Source organism: Taurulus bubalis (genome assembly GCF_910589615.1).
Source record: "Taurulus bubalis genome assembly, chromosome: 2".
Taxonomy (NCBI): domain Eukaryota; kingdom Metazoa; phylum Chordata; class Actinopteri; order Perciformes; family Cottidae; genus Taurulus; species Taurulus bubalis.
In genome coordinates, this window is record NC_136590.1 from 11,897,273 (window position 1) to 11,910,409 (window position 13,137).

The 13,137-nt window shown below is 40.5% G+C and overlaps 1 protein-coding gene across 1 annotated transcript in view; it reads right to left on the reverse strand.

Moving 5' to 3' along the window:
* The window catches only part of LOC306754197 (protocadherin-15-like), a gene marked incomplete at both ends in the record, with an annotated part of 129,601 nt that overhangs the window by 1,738 nt on the left and 114,726 nt on the right, over positions 1 to 13,137 (reverse strand). Inside the window, 4 exons of the mRNA XM_079238121.1 lie at positions 2,605 to 2,734; positions 7,488 to 7,561; positions 7,765 to 7,803; positions 8,424 to 8,445. Coding sequence (XP_079094247.1) covers positions 2,605 to 2,734; positions 7,488 to 7,561; positions 7,765 to 7,803; positions 8,424 to 8,445 — 265 coding nt within the window. The remainder of the gene's footprint in view (positions 1 to 2,604; positions 2,735 to 7,487; positions 7,562 to 7,764; positions 7,804 to 8,423; positions 8,446 to 13,137) is intronic.

Here is a 13,137-nt window from a genome sequence, read left to right on the forward strand (position 1 = left end):
TGCAGATAATAGGTAGCGGAAGACCAAGAAGAAGGATGGTCACAGAAAGAGAAATGACTAATGTAAGAAGCTTAAGCGAACCTTAAATGCAACAAAGAGAGGGATGTGAATAACAAGCAGCTGGAAGTGGAGCTTTCACAAAAGGAAAATTGTGAAGTTCAGGTGGAAAGCTACAGAAGTAAACCACTCGACCATTTCTATGAGAGTATGAGAGCTGTTATGGTGGAAGGCGAGACAGACAAAGAAGAGGGAGAGGAGGGCAGACTGATTGGAAAAAAGGAATTCAAGATAAAAGCCAAACCAAAAAGGGAAAGAGCCCATAAAGAGATACCCTGAGAGGGCAGCAGTGGTAATGCAGGCAATTTGAACTCCTGTGAATGTAAATCACACCAAACAAGGAAAACGAGAGAGATTATAGTAATAAATTCCACCCAGGTAATGACTTCACACCCAATCCAGGCACTTTCACCGAGATCTTACTTTGTGGCAAAGAATCTAATCTTGAGGGGCTAAGGCTTCATCTGCATTTCAAGCAGCAGATTCATTTTCCAAATCCCTCTTTTCTTCATCCTCGTCCCCTTCCCTGCCATAGCCGCTGCTTTTCTCCTCCTCCTCGGTGTCCTCGATAATGGGCGACAAGTTGTCCGATGTGTCCATCACGCTCGAGCTGACGTCTGATTGGATGAGGCTGGTGGCTTGCCTGCTCGACGAAGACTTTCGTGATCCAACACTTTTCGTCCCCTCCTCCTCCTCCTCCTCTCCTGATGCCTCCTCTTCCTCGCTCTCTTCCTCTATTGTTACATGTGAAGAGCGAGAGTGTCGAGAAGTCTGCGGCCTAGAACTACTAACCTTAGAATATGAATATCTTAAACTTTCAGAGTCGCTGCTGCTGTTTCTATCTGTCTCTTTGCTGTTTGTGGAGTGACTGCTTCTTTCTCGTTGTCTGCTTGTGCTTTCTCTCTTTGACTTGGCAATACTTCTTCTTCTCTTACTACTAATACTGTTGCTACTCGCAGAACTGCTACTAACACTACCGTTTGAGCGTTTTCTGCTTGACTCTTTCCCTTCATCCTCCCTCTCCAACCCTGACTCCCTCTCAGACTCTGACGCCTCTCCCGCCTCAACTTGGCTTCCACTCTCTGATTCTCGGTCTGTGTCGGGAGTTCCCTCGTACTTTTCTGTGTCTGTATCCGATTCTGTCTTGTCGTGCTCGGCTGTAAAAGATGAGTTGGGGCTAAATTCTGATGGAGACTCTTTGCTGCCACTTCCTGTTTCGGAATCACAGTAATGACATTTTTTTCCTCTCCTCCACCATACCTCAGAGGAGCTATTCTCGTCTTCCAACTCCCTCTCCCACCTCCTCCTCCTCTCCTCCCCTGTGACTCGCTCGGACACTGATGCAGAAACACTCATATCTCCCATGGAGCCATGCATCTTCCTACTGCTCTCTTCTCCTCTGGACCAGCTTTTGCCATTGCTCCCCCGTTCATCTCCCACCCTGGCAGGTCCCTGCAGCCTTCTGGTGAGAGAGATAAGACTCAGGGCCTCACTCAGCTTTTGTTTCACTGCCGGGGGTTTGCTGGCTTCAGCAGACGTCTGGAAATAACTCCCGTCGTTGACCAAGCCGCCGTCCATGCTGCCAAAGTGGCCAGGGAGCTCTCCCCTATGCTCTGTACTGAGGCCTTCTCCTCTTTCAACAGCATTTCTCATCCCATTGTTTGTCACGCCACCGTTGTTGCTTCTTCCCCATGTTTCCCTTTCTCCTCTGCCTCTCCTTCTTTCTGCTGCTTCATCTCTTCCTCTCGCTCTGTTCTCTTCTTTTCCAGCTTCCCCTCTCTCGAATCCCCTTCCCGCTCTTCCCCCCTCTCTTTCTTTACTTCCTTCCCCCTCTGTCACCGGCCTGACTCTGGCTTTGTTCCAGGGTGGGTGGATGGCAGGAGGCTGTCCAGATATTTTACTACCAGAGGACAGCAGTGTGCTCACTCGCATCATGCCCTTCAACCTGGCGGCCGCACTCGAGCTCTTGGGCTTTGTGCTCGCGGTTGTCCCACCCTGTGACGGCTGGTGTTTGTCGCCCTCAGTTCTTGTGGCTACTGGGGGCGATGGTCCATGAGAAGGTGAAGGGCGGGGCTGGAGGTGGGGTGTGAGTTGTGAGGCTAATCTACCGCCTTGAAACTGTCTCCTCACCTGTTGTCGTGATGATATCAATCCAAAACCGAAGAACAACAATGAGTAGAGGAACAACACAAGACATTAACACTGAAGCAAGTATCTTCTGAACTACTCAGCCCAAAATGTTAAACCATTAAAATGATGGTGTATCCCAGCCTTCAAAGTAGCCAATCCATCAGTGTAACAGTTTTTAATGACTAGTTAAGACCTTGGTCGTGATCATTAAAAAAAAAAAATGTTTTGTCTGCCTTAACCACACATTAATTAAGTGCTTTCATAACATTACAATTCTTTCTAAAATACAAAATCTCAATACATGTCACTGTGCGCAACAATTTCTTCTCTTCACACGCCCTGAATGCTGGTTCTGACCTTTGATAGTGATTATCTGAAGGTTTCTGTTCTGTTTCTGCAGTAGTTTTCTGTGCTTACCTCTCCGTCAGACTCTTGTGGGCTATAGTAGTAGCTGCCGTCATCATCAACAACGACTTCTCCATATTCATCGTAAAGGCCGGAGGGTGAGATCAATTTCCTGCGACTGCCGTACTGAGGAAGGTCATACCTGGACAGAGCGCAGGAGGGGAAACACCCACAGCATTACAGATAAGCAATAACCAATAAGCAGCTTCGCAAGGCAGAAATGACATATTCTCCGTTTAATCACTTTATATTTTTTTTTAGGAATTATGTGTCTGACATTTCTGCTATGTGTAATAATAATACACACATAAAAGGAATTTGTGGTGTTGTACAACATTTAAGTTAAGACAGGAGAGAAATATGCTTCACAAACTAAACTGTTGCACTTGGCTATTGCTTATTCACAGCCATGCAAAGCAATAACACACAGGGCAACACTGTGGTTTCACTCCAATGATAAGCACTGTCTAATGACTTGCTGATGCAAAGCTGTCTTAATCACAAAATGAGCATTTTGTTGCCGAGAGACATTTTGTGAACAAAAAACCCTGGAATCAATTTTTCCTCCCTTTTGTCTCTCTTTGCTCGTTGCCGGGAGTGCTGTCAGACTCCACCGGCCAAAGAACTGTGTTGTGCTGCACCACTTGGGCTCCATGCCCTGCAGCAAGCAACTCAGAGAGCTAGTGGGTCAAAAAACACATCTTTTCAAATGCTATCCCCGAAACAAATACGTTCCGGTGTGATTAAAGTAACAAATCAGATGGAAGTCCTTTGGCTTGGTTCCGTACCAAAGTTGTACAGAAAAGTTGCCTCGTGTAATCACTTTGCTCACAGTCAACCGGTGGGAGAATTTGCCCTCTTATTACATTAAGTAGCCAAGTAATAAACAAATGGAAGGAGCAAGTGGATGACTGATGTCGGTGCATGAGAAAAAAGGGGCGGTGGAGGTGGGTTAGAGAAAAAAACGAGGGGGGAGAAAAAAGAGAAAAGATAATGAAAGACGAACAAGTGAACAATGAAACGGTCCCAACCTAAAGACCAGGCTAGTCATAAATGTTGCAGTTATAATCCTTACAGCACTGACTCTTAACCTTCCACTAAAACCTGCTTAAAAGATGTCACAGTCATTAACCAGCAGACTCAAACTGAAGTGCACACAAAATCAAATTAAAGGCTACAGCAACTCTTTGCTTAGAGTGGTCATTTTCCTTCTTCACTTCTCCTTCCTCTCTTTCGTTCTCACACCTCCCCCTCTCCATGTCTCCACTAGGGGACACTCGTGAACTGAGAATCAAAGTTGCCTGTGTGTGAGTGTGTGTGTGTGTGTGTGTGTGTGTGTGTGTGTGTGTGTGTGTGTGTGTGTGTGTGTGTGTGTGTGCGTGTGTGTGGACCAAAATGTGACCTGTTTTAGGAGGGTCTCCAAATATTAAATCATTGTTTAGTGATAATTTCCAAGACTTGTGATCACATTCACACAGTAATGGGTGATTTTTTTTATGACCAAATGGATCAACATGTATTTTGTTTAGTTTCATATTTGCCACCTTAAAACATTCTACAGCTTTGTTTAAAAAAATGAATCATGTACATCAAGTACTACTAATAATATGTTACTGAATTAACTTTTCAGTCCATCAATTTTACATGAGAAAGACAATTTACAAAACACGGTACATTTGAAAAGAGTCTGTAAAATCAATTGTACAGTTGTTCATGTTGCTCGGCAGTGAGCTTTGAAAAATGTACCAAGTGATTTCACTTGAATAGTCTCAGCGTGGGCTTCAACACCACACGTTTTAACAGAAAGCATGTGTTACACACAAGCAGTACAGACATTCAAAGATTAAACAGACAGGGGGGCTCGACAGAAAACCACTAGTCGCATTATGGGAAATCATGTTTTTTAGCTACTCGAGAGGCTCTTGACTGTTGTCCCTTAAATATGAAGCTGGAACGAGGAGACTATAATCTATATTGTTAGTTCTTGGCCAGGAACACTCAATAAATACTCCAGCACATAACCGCCAGTAAAACCACAACTTATGTTTTGTTACTCTTTGTTTTTTTCTGAAAAACAAAAAAAAATAGTGAGCTTTAGAGGTAATGGTAAATGGATTTTGTTACTTTTAGGCATAGCCAGGTCAGCTGTTTCCTTCTAATCCAGACATATGCGTTAAATTAACTGCTGGTTGTAGCTTCAGATTTAGCATACAAAAATACAAGTGCGGTATTCATATTCTCATCTAACTCTGCAAGAAAGCAAATTAGTCTATTACCCTAAATGTTGAACCGTCTCTTTATTTTTTTTTTTTATATTTGTATGTCTTCCTACACCTTGCACCCTGCCTAAAACAAGCTGGACATGCAGACCTGTGAATGACTACAGTATTGACTTCCTCATATGCCTTCTTGATCATCTCCTGCTTCTCAGCAGATAAATAAAAAGAGGTTCCTCTGAGTTTATTTGCCATTGTACTGTTAGAACATCGTGGTGTCAGTGCTCGATTATTAACCCTTCTGAAGAGGAGCGGGCGCGCGCATTTATCCAGATGACTGACGTCTGGCTAGAATTAACGAGACCGTTTCAGCGCGGATCAGCCGTGAAGAAACCCAGATAGCCCGATGTCAATCATCTCGCTAATTTAAGATGGAGATTAGGACATTTGCTTGACTTTGTTTAGCCAGGTACGAGAAACAGGGCCCTGTTTTGTCCTCCCTGTTGTCCTGCTTTGGTTTCTAAAATTAAACTGTCTCTTCATTGAGCTGATAATGCCAGATTTCACTCTCCTTATCCTATATTGTTCACGTGGGTGCCCTAACTCAGCACCTATCAGCTTCTAGACACGCTGCTCATCACCCACGGCAATAACGTTTGTGGAAAAGCATGCTTTAATCCCTAATTGTTCCGTGGCGTGTTTGGTTGAGTATTTTACTCTTGACTAGAGGGCAACATGAATTTGGCTTGTTTTTGTTTCCTTTTTTTTTCCAGAAATGCATCAAAACAGAAAACCTGTGCAACAATTGGTTCAAGTTATTTTCAGCATCTGTGTAAATCCTATCAGGATCATGCCAAAGGCAGATGGCTACATTCCCACATGCAGTGAAAATCCCATTTTGATCTCATCTTTTGAAGACAGATGAAAGAAAAGGTCAAAAGGTTATGAAGCATCCTTCAAAATGGATTAGTAAAGCTATGGAAGTAAACACTGGAACAGCTGTCTGTACTCAAAAACAAAACGCAGGCATGAAAACTTTGTCCATGTCCTGAGAGGCGGGTTTAGCATGTGTTAGCATTGTCTTTGGAAAAAAAATCCTGCACCATTTATTTACAACTGCGACAAATACAGTGATTAGATCTGAGTCCCATTGGATCACAAAGTCTGATTTCCTGCTCCTGTATACGTACAGAGCCAGACATGAGTTTGTGGATGTTGCTCTAAGCCAACAGCATCTGGCCCATTGTCTGCTTCCACGGCTGGCTGCTTGATTAGCTGCTACAATATTGCAATGCTAAGCAGAGAGAATTAGCTGTGTGTGTGTGTGTGTGTAAAAAAAGAATGCGCAACAGAGCATTTCTGAGTGAGTATGAGAGAGTGAGTGAATGAACGTGTCTGCCATGAGAGAATTGATGTGTGTGTCTGCCCCTGTGTATTTGTGTGAGTGTGGGTGGGTGTATAAAATCAAGTTCCTGGGAGTCTGCAGCTAAAATTATAAGAATTACACAATGCATCACAGATGGAAGGCCGGGTTTCAACATCTCACACACACACACACACACACACACACACACACACACACACACACACACACACACACACACACACACACACACACACACACACACGGAAAGGATGCAATAAGTCCTCAGAGATCTTGTCCATGGATGCTTTCATCTAATGTACTGTATCTCTGTGTATCTCTGCCTCTGGTATTTCTATCACACACACACACACACACACACATACACACACACACACACACACACACACACACACACACACACACACACACAGACACACACACACACACACACACTGAACAAAATCCCTGTCAGATCTTCCTTCAGCTTTTTGAATTCCTGAAGTTCAAGAACATATTAAGCACACATGTGTGAAGGTTGGTATGAGGCATGTCACCGCTGTCAGACGGTGTACATAATGTCAAAGCAGCCACTACAAGGCTCTTCTGGATAAAGCAGATCCAAAAGAAAGAAAAAGAACTCCAGACTCAGGTCAGAAGAAATATGTTTCACCGAGGTGGAGGTCTCAGGTCAAGGATTGTGGAGATGGCCTGCATTCACTGCCCCCCCATAATCTGGAGGGGGTGGCTGTGGAACGCCAGAATCATGACCTGAGTTGTAAGCACCCAGCTACCACGGCAGTTCGCTCAATATCTTTTCTGGTGTGTGTCATTGCTGGCAAATAATGCATTCCTCACACTAACACAGGGAAAACCACAAAATGCTGTAAAAAGGGGGCGACATAATTTTTCATCCACTATTACTGTTTGGAGTTGATAAGTATCATGATATCAATAAGGATATATTCTGGAAACAATATAGTATCATGAGATGGCAAATATATGAAAAATCCACTATATAATAAACTGTTTAGAGTATTCATTACACTCCAAAAAAAATGATACAATCTTAATTTTCATGACAACAGGGCAACTTCATTTGCTCAGATAAAAGCAGAGGATACAACAGAAAGCTCCAGAACAGCTACTAAGTAGGTCTGCTGGTACGATTGTTGACAATAGAACAATAGAATCACAGGAAAAACTAGCGACAGATAATCCATCCAAATGTATGTTAAGATTACAGACAAGCAAACATGCACATACGTCGTAGTAGTATATGTACAAACAGTGATATGTAGGATGTGCATACAAACCCGTGATCATAGTTGTAATAATCTTGTGTGTAGTAGTCCTGACCAGGGTCGATGCCAGATTCCATTGATAACTCCTGTCAGATTGGCAAACCATTATTAGTAGCTTCCCTCACATACACATGACAGAGATACAGTACATACCTACTAGTAAACCCACACAAATCCATCTCCATCTATCACAAACCACACCCTCCCTCACCTCTGATTACACTGGCTGCACATACACAGAAACACACACAAGGAGTAAATAAGTATTCAGAGAAAACAGACAGAGTACCTCTGGTCTGAGCAGAGAAGGGCGGAGAAGTTGTTGTGTCTGCTAGAGTAAAAAGAAAAGCGGCGAATGACAAGACTCATGGAAGTTAGGAACTCTCTCCCCAAATGATATATACCTATTTTAGAATGTCAAATCAATAACTGATGCTCTTCATTCAATATCGTAGAATGTAGAGAAACCTTTCTGAGCATTAGTTTTCATTTGATGTCGTAAATACACGTATTGGGAGCAAGTGTTACTCTTGTAATAGTGAATACCACTTTGGAACTCAATTTCAGCTCAAAATGTAATGTTTACTCACTTGTATATATGTATAAATATATGTATATATAAATGTATATTCTGTTAAAGGGTTTGCTGTTAATAAAATACAACTCTTTGAGGGGTTTGATATTCACCAACTAAGAAGTCAGTTATGTGCAAATGCACTTATTCAAAATAAACACTTGTAATACCACCAATGCTGTGGTATATATTCCAAAAAGTATGTCAAAATATTTACAGCATGGTCGATACAGTTAGAAACAACAAAGCACTGATGACATGCTGCTCCATCCAAGAATAGAAAGAGAGCAGAACACAATGAAGGGCACGGCTGAACATCAAGAAGAAAAAGATAATAACACACATGCAGCATGTATAGCGAGAAAGTCACCTACTTCATGTTGTCCATAGCCACGTCTGGAAGATCAAAGAGTGAAACAGAAAGACCAAAATTACCACACAAAAAAAACTGTCATTAAATATAATCCTTCTGGTGTGCTTTTAATACATGTCAGCAATTTGCTGTGCAAATTCCTTAGTGGAGAGGAAATGGGTTGTATGAATCAAGACCCAAATGGAAGTGGCCGCTGGAAATATATTACATTTTGCAGAATTTAACCCAGTTTCCAAGAAGAAAGCAATAATTTGAAATGTGTATGAGTGCATGTAAGGAATTGTGTGTATTTTGAGACAAATGGAGAGACGGTAACGGAGAAAGAGGCAGAAGGACAATTCTTTTGTATTTTTTCTCTAATTTGTAATTATAATACATGTAGTGTATCTGTGAAAAGCAATTCAATTATATAATCACTATATTTTTTAATTATACAAAATAATAATAATAATAATAAAACATTTGAATTTAAATTTAAACATTGTGATTCTGTTTAGGCCAGCAGAGAAGGCTTAGCAGGCCCTGACGGCCCGCCACTGGTCAGATGTGTATGGAGCTATAGCCTGCAGGCTGTTAGTTTAGCAACATGAAGACTAGAATTCAGTCAGCTCGGCTGTGTCCAAATGTAAAGTAACCCTTAACATTTCCAAAGCTTGTTAATGATCACATTATAACTTGCTTTATCCATACAAATAAAAATAAAGACAAGTTGTGGTTTTATAGGCTACCATTGGCAAGCGGCTTGCTACCAGTTTCTCCCATAAGTGCAGAAATGAGTCCTAAAACCTGTAAATTAGGTACATATTTTTTGCACCACCCAATTTCCCTCGTCTCGATGCCAATGTTTTTTTTTAATAGGTTTTAGGTAAGATGTATGAAATAAGGTTTGTAGTTAACACAGGCTTCAGAGATTTAAACGTTTTGTTCTATGATATAAAATAACTCCATAAATACTTGCCTGTACGTCTTTGTTGTGTATACTCATTCTTATGCAACTGTGGTTGCAGCTATTTGTCGAGGAACCAGTGAGATTGCTAACTTCCTGGGTTGGCCTACTAACATATGCCATTCCTTCACCAATAAGCTGAGACAATTATTAGGCTGGCTCTTATAGTTTTACATTTGCTGTACAGACTAGATTGGCATCAAACAACAAAGTCTTGTTACCAAAATGGCAAACTATTCCTCTAAGACCTATCCTTCATTTTACCACATATCAGTGAAGGTACACCAAGCAGCAACATTGATGACAGTAGGAACAAACAAGCTTGATGATGTTTACAGTACTGTGAAATTAAGACTTACTGCTCTAAGGAAACCTACCAAAAACAAAAACTGTAAGACAAAGAGAGAAACAACAACTAAGAGAAAAAGTAAGAATGTAAGACACACATACATTAGGGATAAACAATGCTGTGATTTAAAAACAAGTGGAGGAAAAATAAATAAATAAGAAAAACAGGCAAAAATCTCTCTGTCAATGCGTCTTAACTATGTAGCCAGCAGGATGTATTGTCATGTGAAACCAAGGTAATGAGCTGGCAAAATGAAGACGTATCACAGATCAACAAATGGTGACTTTTAGAGGACACGTCAGATTCTCCTCTCTGTTATTAGAGTGCACACGCACACACGCACACACACACACACACACACACACACACACACACACACACACACACACACACACACACACACACACACACACACACAATTGTTAAACCACTTGAGCATTACATTAGATACATTCGGGGGAAATATAATTGTATTTCTTAAATACACACAGACACATACTTCAAGGAGAATGGTAGCATTATATTCAGTATCAACATTTTGAAGTTTTGAATAATTGAGTGAGCTTCAAAAAGACAAGATTATCTGGATAAATAAAGGTGTGGAAGAATGTATTGACAGACATACTGTATCAGTGGATGGATTGAATGGATGGGTTTATGAATGGAGGGATTAGTGGATTAATAGATGGGTAAAAAAAAGCATATTTATGGGTGGTCTACAATGAAATAGACCTTTTTTTCCATGTGTTTGTAAATGTGTGTATACTCCCCGGATTATAACTGCCAGCAGTATGTGCCTAGCATTGTGTATTGTGTGATCTGTGTCTGTGCGTGTCAGTGTGTGAAGATGAGTCAATACCGTTTCTTGTTGCTCTGACAGACACATTATTAGGTCTTCTCGAGACAAAAACACACAGGCAGCTATCTGATCTCCGTCACAAACACACTCATCTGACATGATTGACTCTCCCCCTTTGTGTCCTCTCCACCTTGTCTAGCAGTGTGTTTGAAAAACAAAAAGACAGGAGAGGAATATTATTAGCAGATTCAGACTATGGCTCCCAATAACACTCACTTCTTCTCTCTTTTCCTTCTACATTTGATCTCTTACACAATGACTATAGCTCTCTTTCTCTATGCACTGTCACTCCTCCGCTCATTTTACACTCATTTTCTACTACCTGTTTTGTTTATTTATGACCACCATTTGGAACATGAATACATTGCTAAAACAAAGTCCGACAGTGCAAGAAACGCAGAAGTCAGATGATCATACCGGCTGTAAAGACTAAGAGTCTACAGCCATGTTAACAGGTCTGTGGGGGTGTACATAGACATGATCTTTGAGCTAATATGCTGTTACATCAGCATGCTTACATGCTCACAGAGACAATGCTAACTTGCTTATATAGACAACGCTAACATGCTCTCAGAGACAATGATAACATGCTCATAGACACACCGTTCAGATGCTCACAGAGACAACGCTAACATGCTCAAAGAGACAACGTAAAATGCTCATATAGACAATGTTAAGATGTACAGGTGTAACCGCTGTAAGAGAGCAGTGCAGAGCAGTGGCTGGGAGGTAGACAGTGGCGCATCCTCAAATACACTAACAAGCACTAAAATCACACAGCTTGCCTGGCTGTATCAACAAAGAAAGAAGCTCAAATAACAACACATAGCACTGGAGAGTGACTTTATTCTGTGCTCAGGCGGAGATTATTCCACTATATCTTTACATAGATAAAAGCTGCAATATTAATTGCTCTTAATCCTGTATATTGACCCCTTAAGACCTGTACAATAATCTGACTGCTCTCTTTCCTTGCCGTCTGACTTCCGTATTTGCAAAGTCTGTGTGTTCCCAGATCTCTGCAATGCACGTTGTAAATACAATGTAAATATATAGAGATGTTGGCCAAAACCACATAAAATAATATATATATATATATAACAATGTACATATATATATATATATATGTAGTTATATATATATATATATATATATATATATATATATATATAACTACATATGTATATATAGATATATATATATATATATATATATATATATATATATATATATATATATATATATATATATATATATATATATATATGTATCCTTTACGGTTTAGAGAGTTGCCATTTAATAGGTCACACATACTGTATGTTGGTAGACATACATGATGAAACATAATTGTCTTTGCTGCATCTCATAGCTATTTGCTGCTTCAATGAATACATTTCCCATGATAATCCTTGCTATAGCGATGATCAAACCTGTGATTTTACAATTAAACGACAACCGCTCCCTCACTATCTGTGTTTCTCAATTCAGTTTCAATTAGATGCAGTCGGCTTTGCTGAACGTTGTAAACAACACATATTCGCAAAGATGTCAAAGGATATCTGTTCTATGAATGCAGAATCTGTCTCTGAGATATGTGTGCGTGAGCGTGTATGTGCAATGACATGAAGTACACTGGTTTGAAAGCTAATCTTAACATAAAACATTTCCAACCCAGTCACTTGAAACGGTAGCACTGTCACTGCCACATACCTGTTCATGCCCTAGCTATTGTATGTGTGATTGTCTGTTAATGCTTAAAGAACATGTATTGAGCCTATTCAAAATTCAGGCATTAACAACGCAAGGTGTGTAGCTTGATCATGATTTTGTGTGTGTAAGAAGACAAACACTTAATTGCACAACTGCAAAGACTGTACGTGTCCTAACGTAACAACTGCACAGACTCCACTGGAGACAGTATACATCTTCTCATAATGTCATCACTTGATAACCACAGATATGACCATCAGGGTTGGTTTGATTTGGCTGTACATCATGATTTGATCCAATTGCCCAGATATGATCATCAGTGCCATGCTGGTCTGGCGGGACAGATGTGGTTCTGTCATTTCATGATGACAATATGCGTCTGGAGACAACTTGTTTAAACTGCTTTAGCTGATGGCAGCAAAATCTGCTGCTGACAGAGCTATAATCCAGGCTATCATTTAACATTTACAGACATTTGAACGATTATGTCAGTGCTTCAAAGGCTACCACTTCACTACATCTGGTTAACTATACAGCAGAGGTCAAATTAGAGAAGGATTTATAATTCCTTTTGCTGTATAACAGCGACTCCAGGTATTTTGTCAAAGGAAAGAAACCACCCTGACATATCGTACAAGCAGTTACAGACGATATTCCAGGGAAGAAAGTCTGACTGTCGCAAGAAAATCAAATAAAAATGGTCATGTTATTTAACTGTCTGTAAGATTGAAAATAAGTATATCAAAGAAAAAGAGGCAAAATTCAACATAAATGAAAGTGACATATGCTTTCCAGAGGTCTACGTGTGCATTTCTGATAAGATTTGATCTGCAAATACAAAAATGTACACT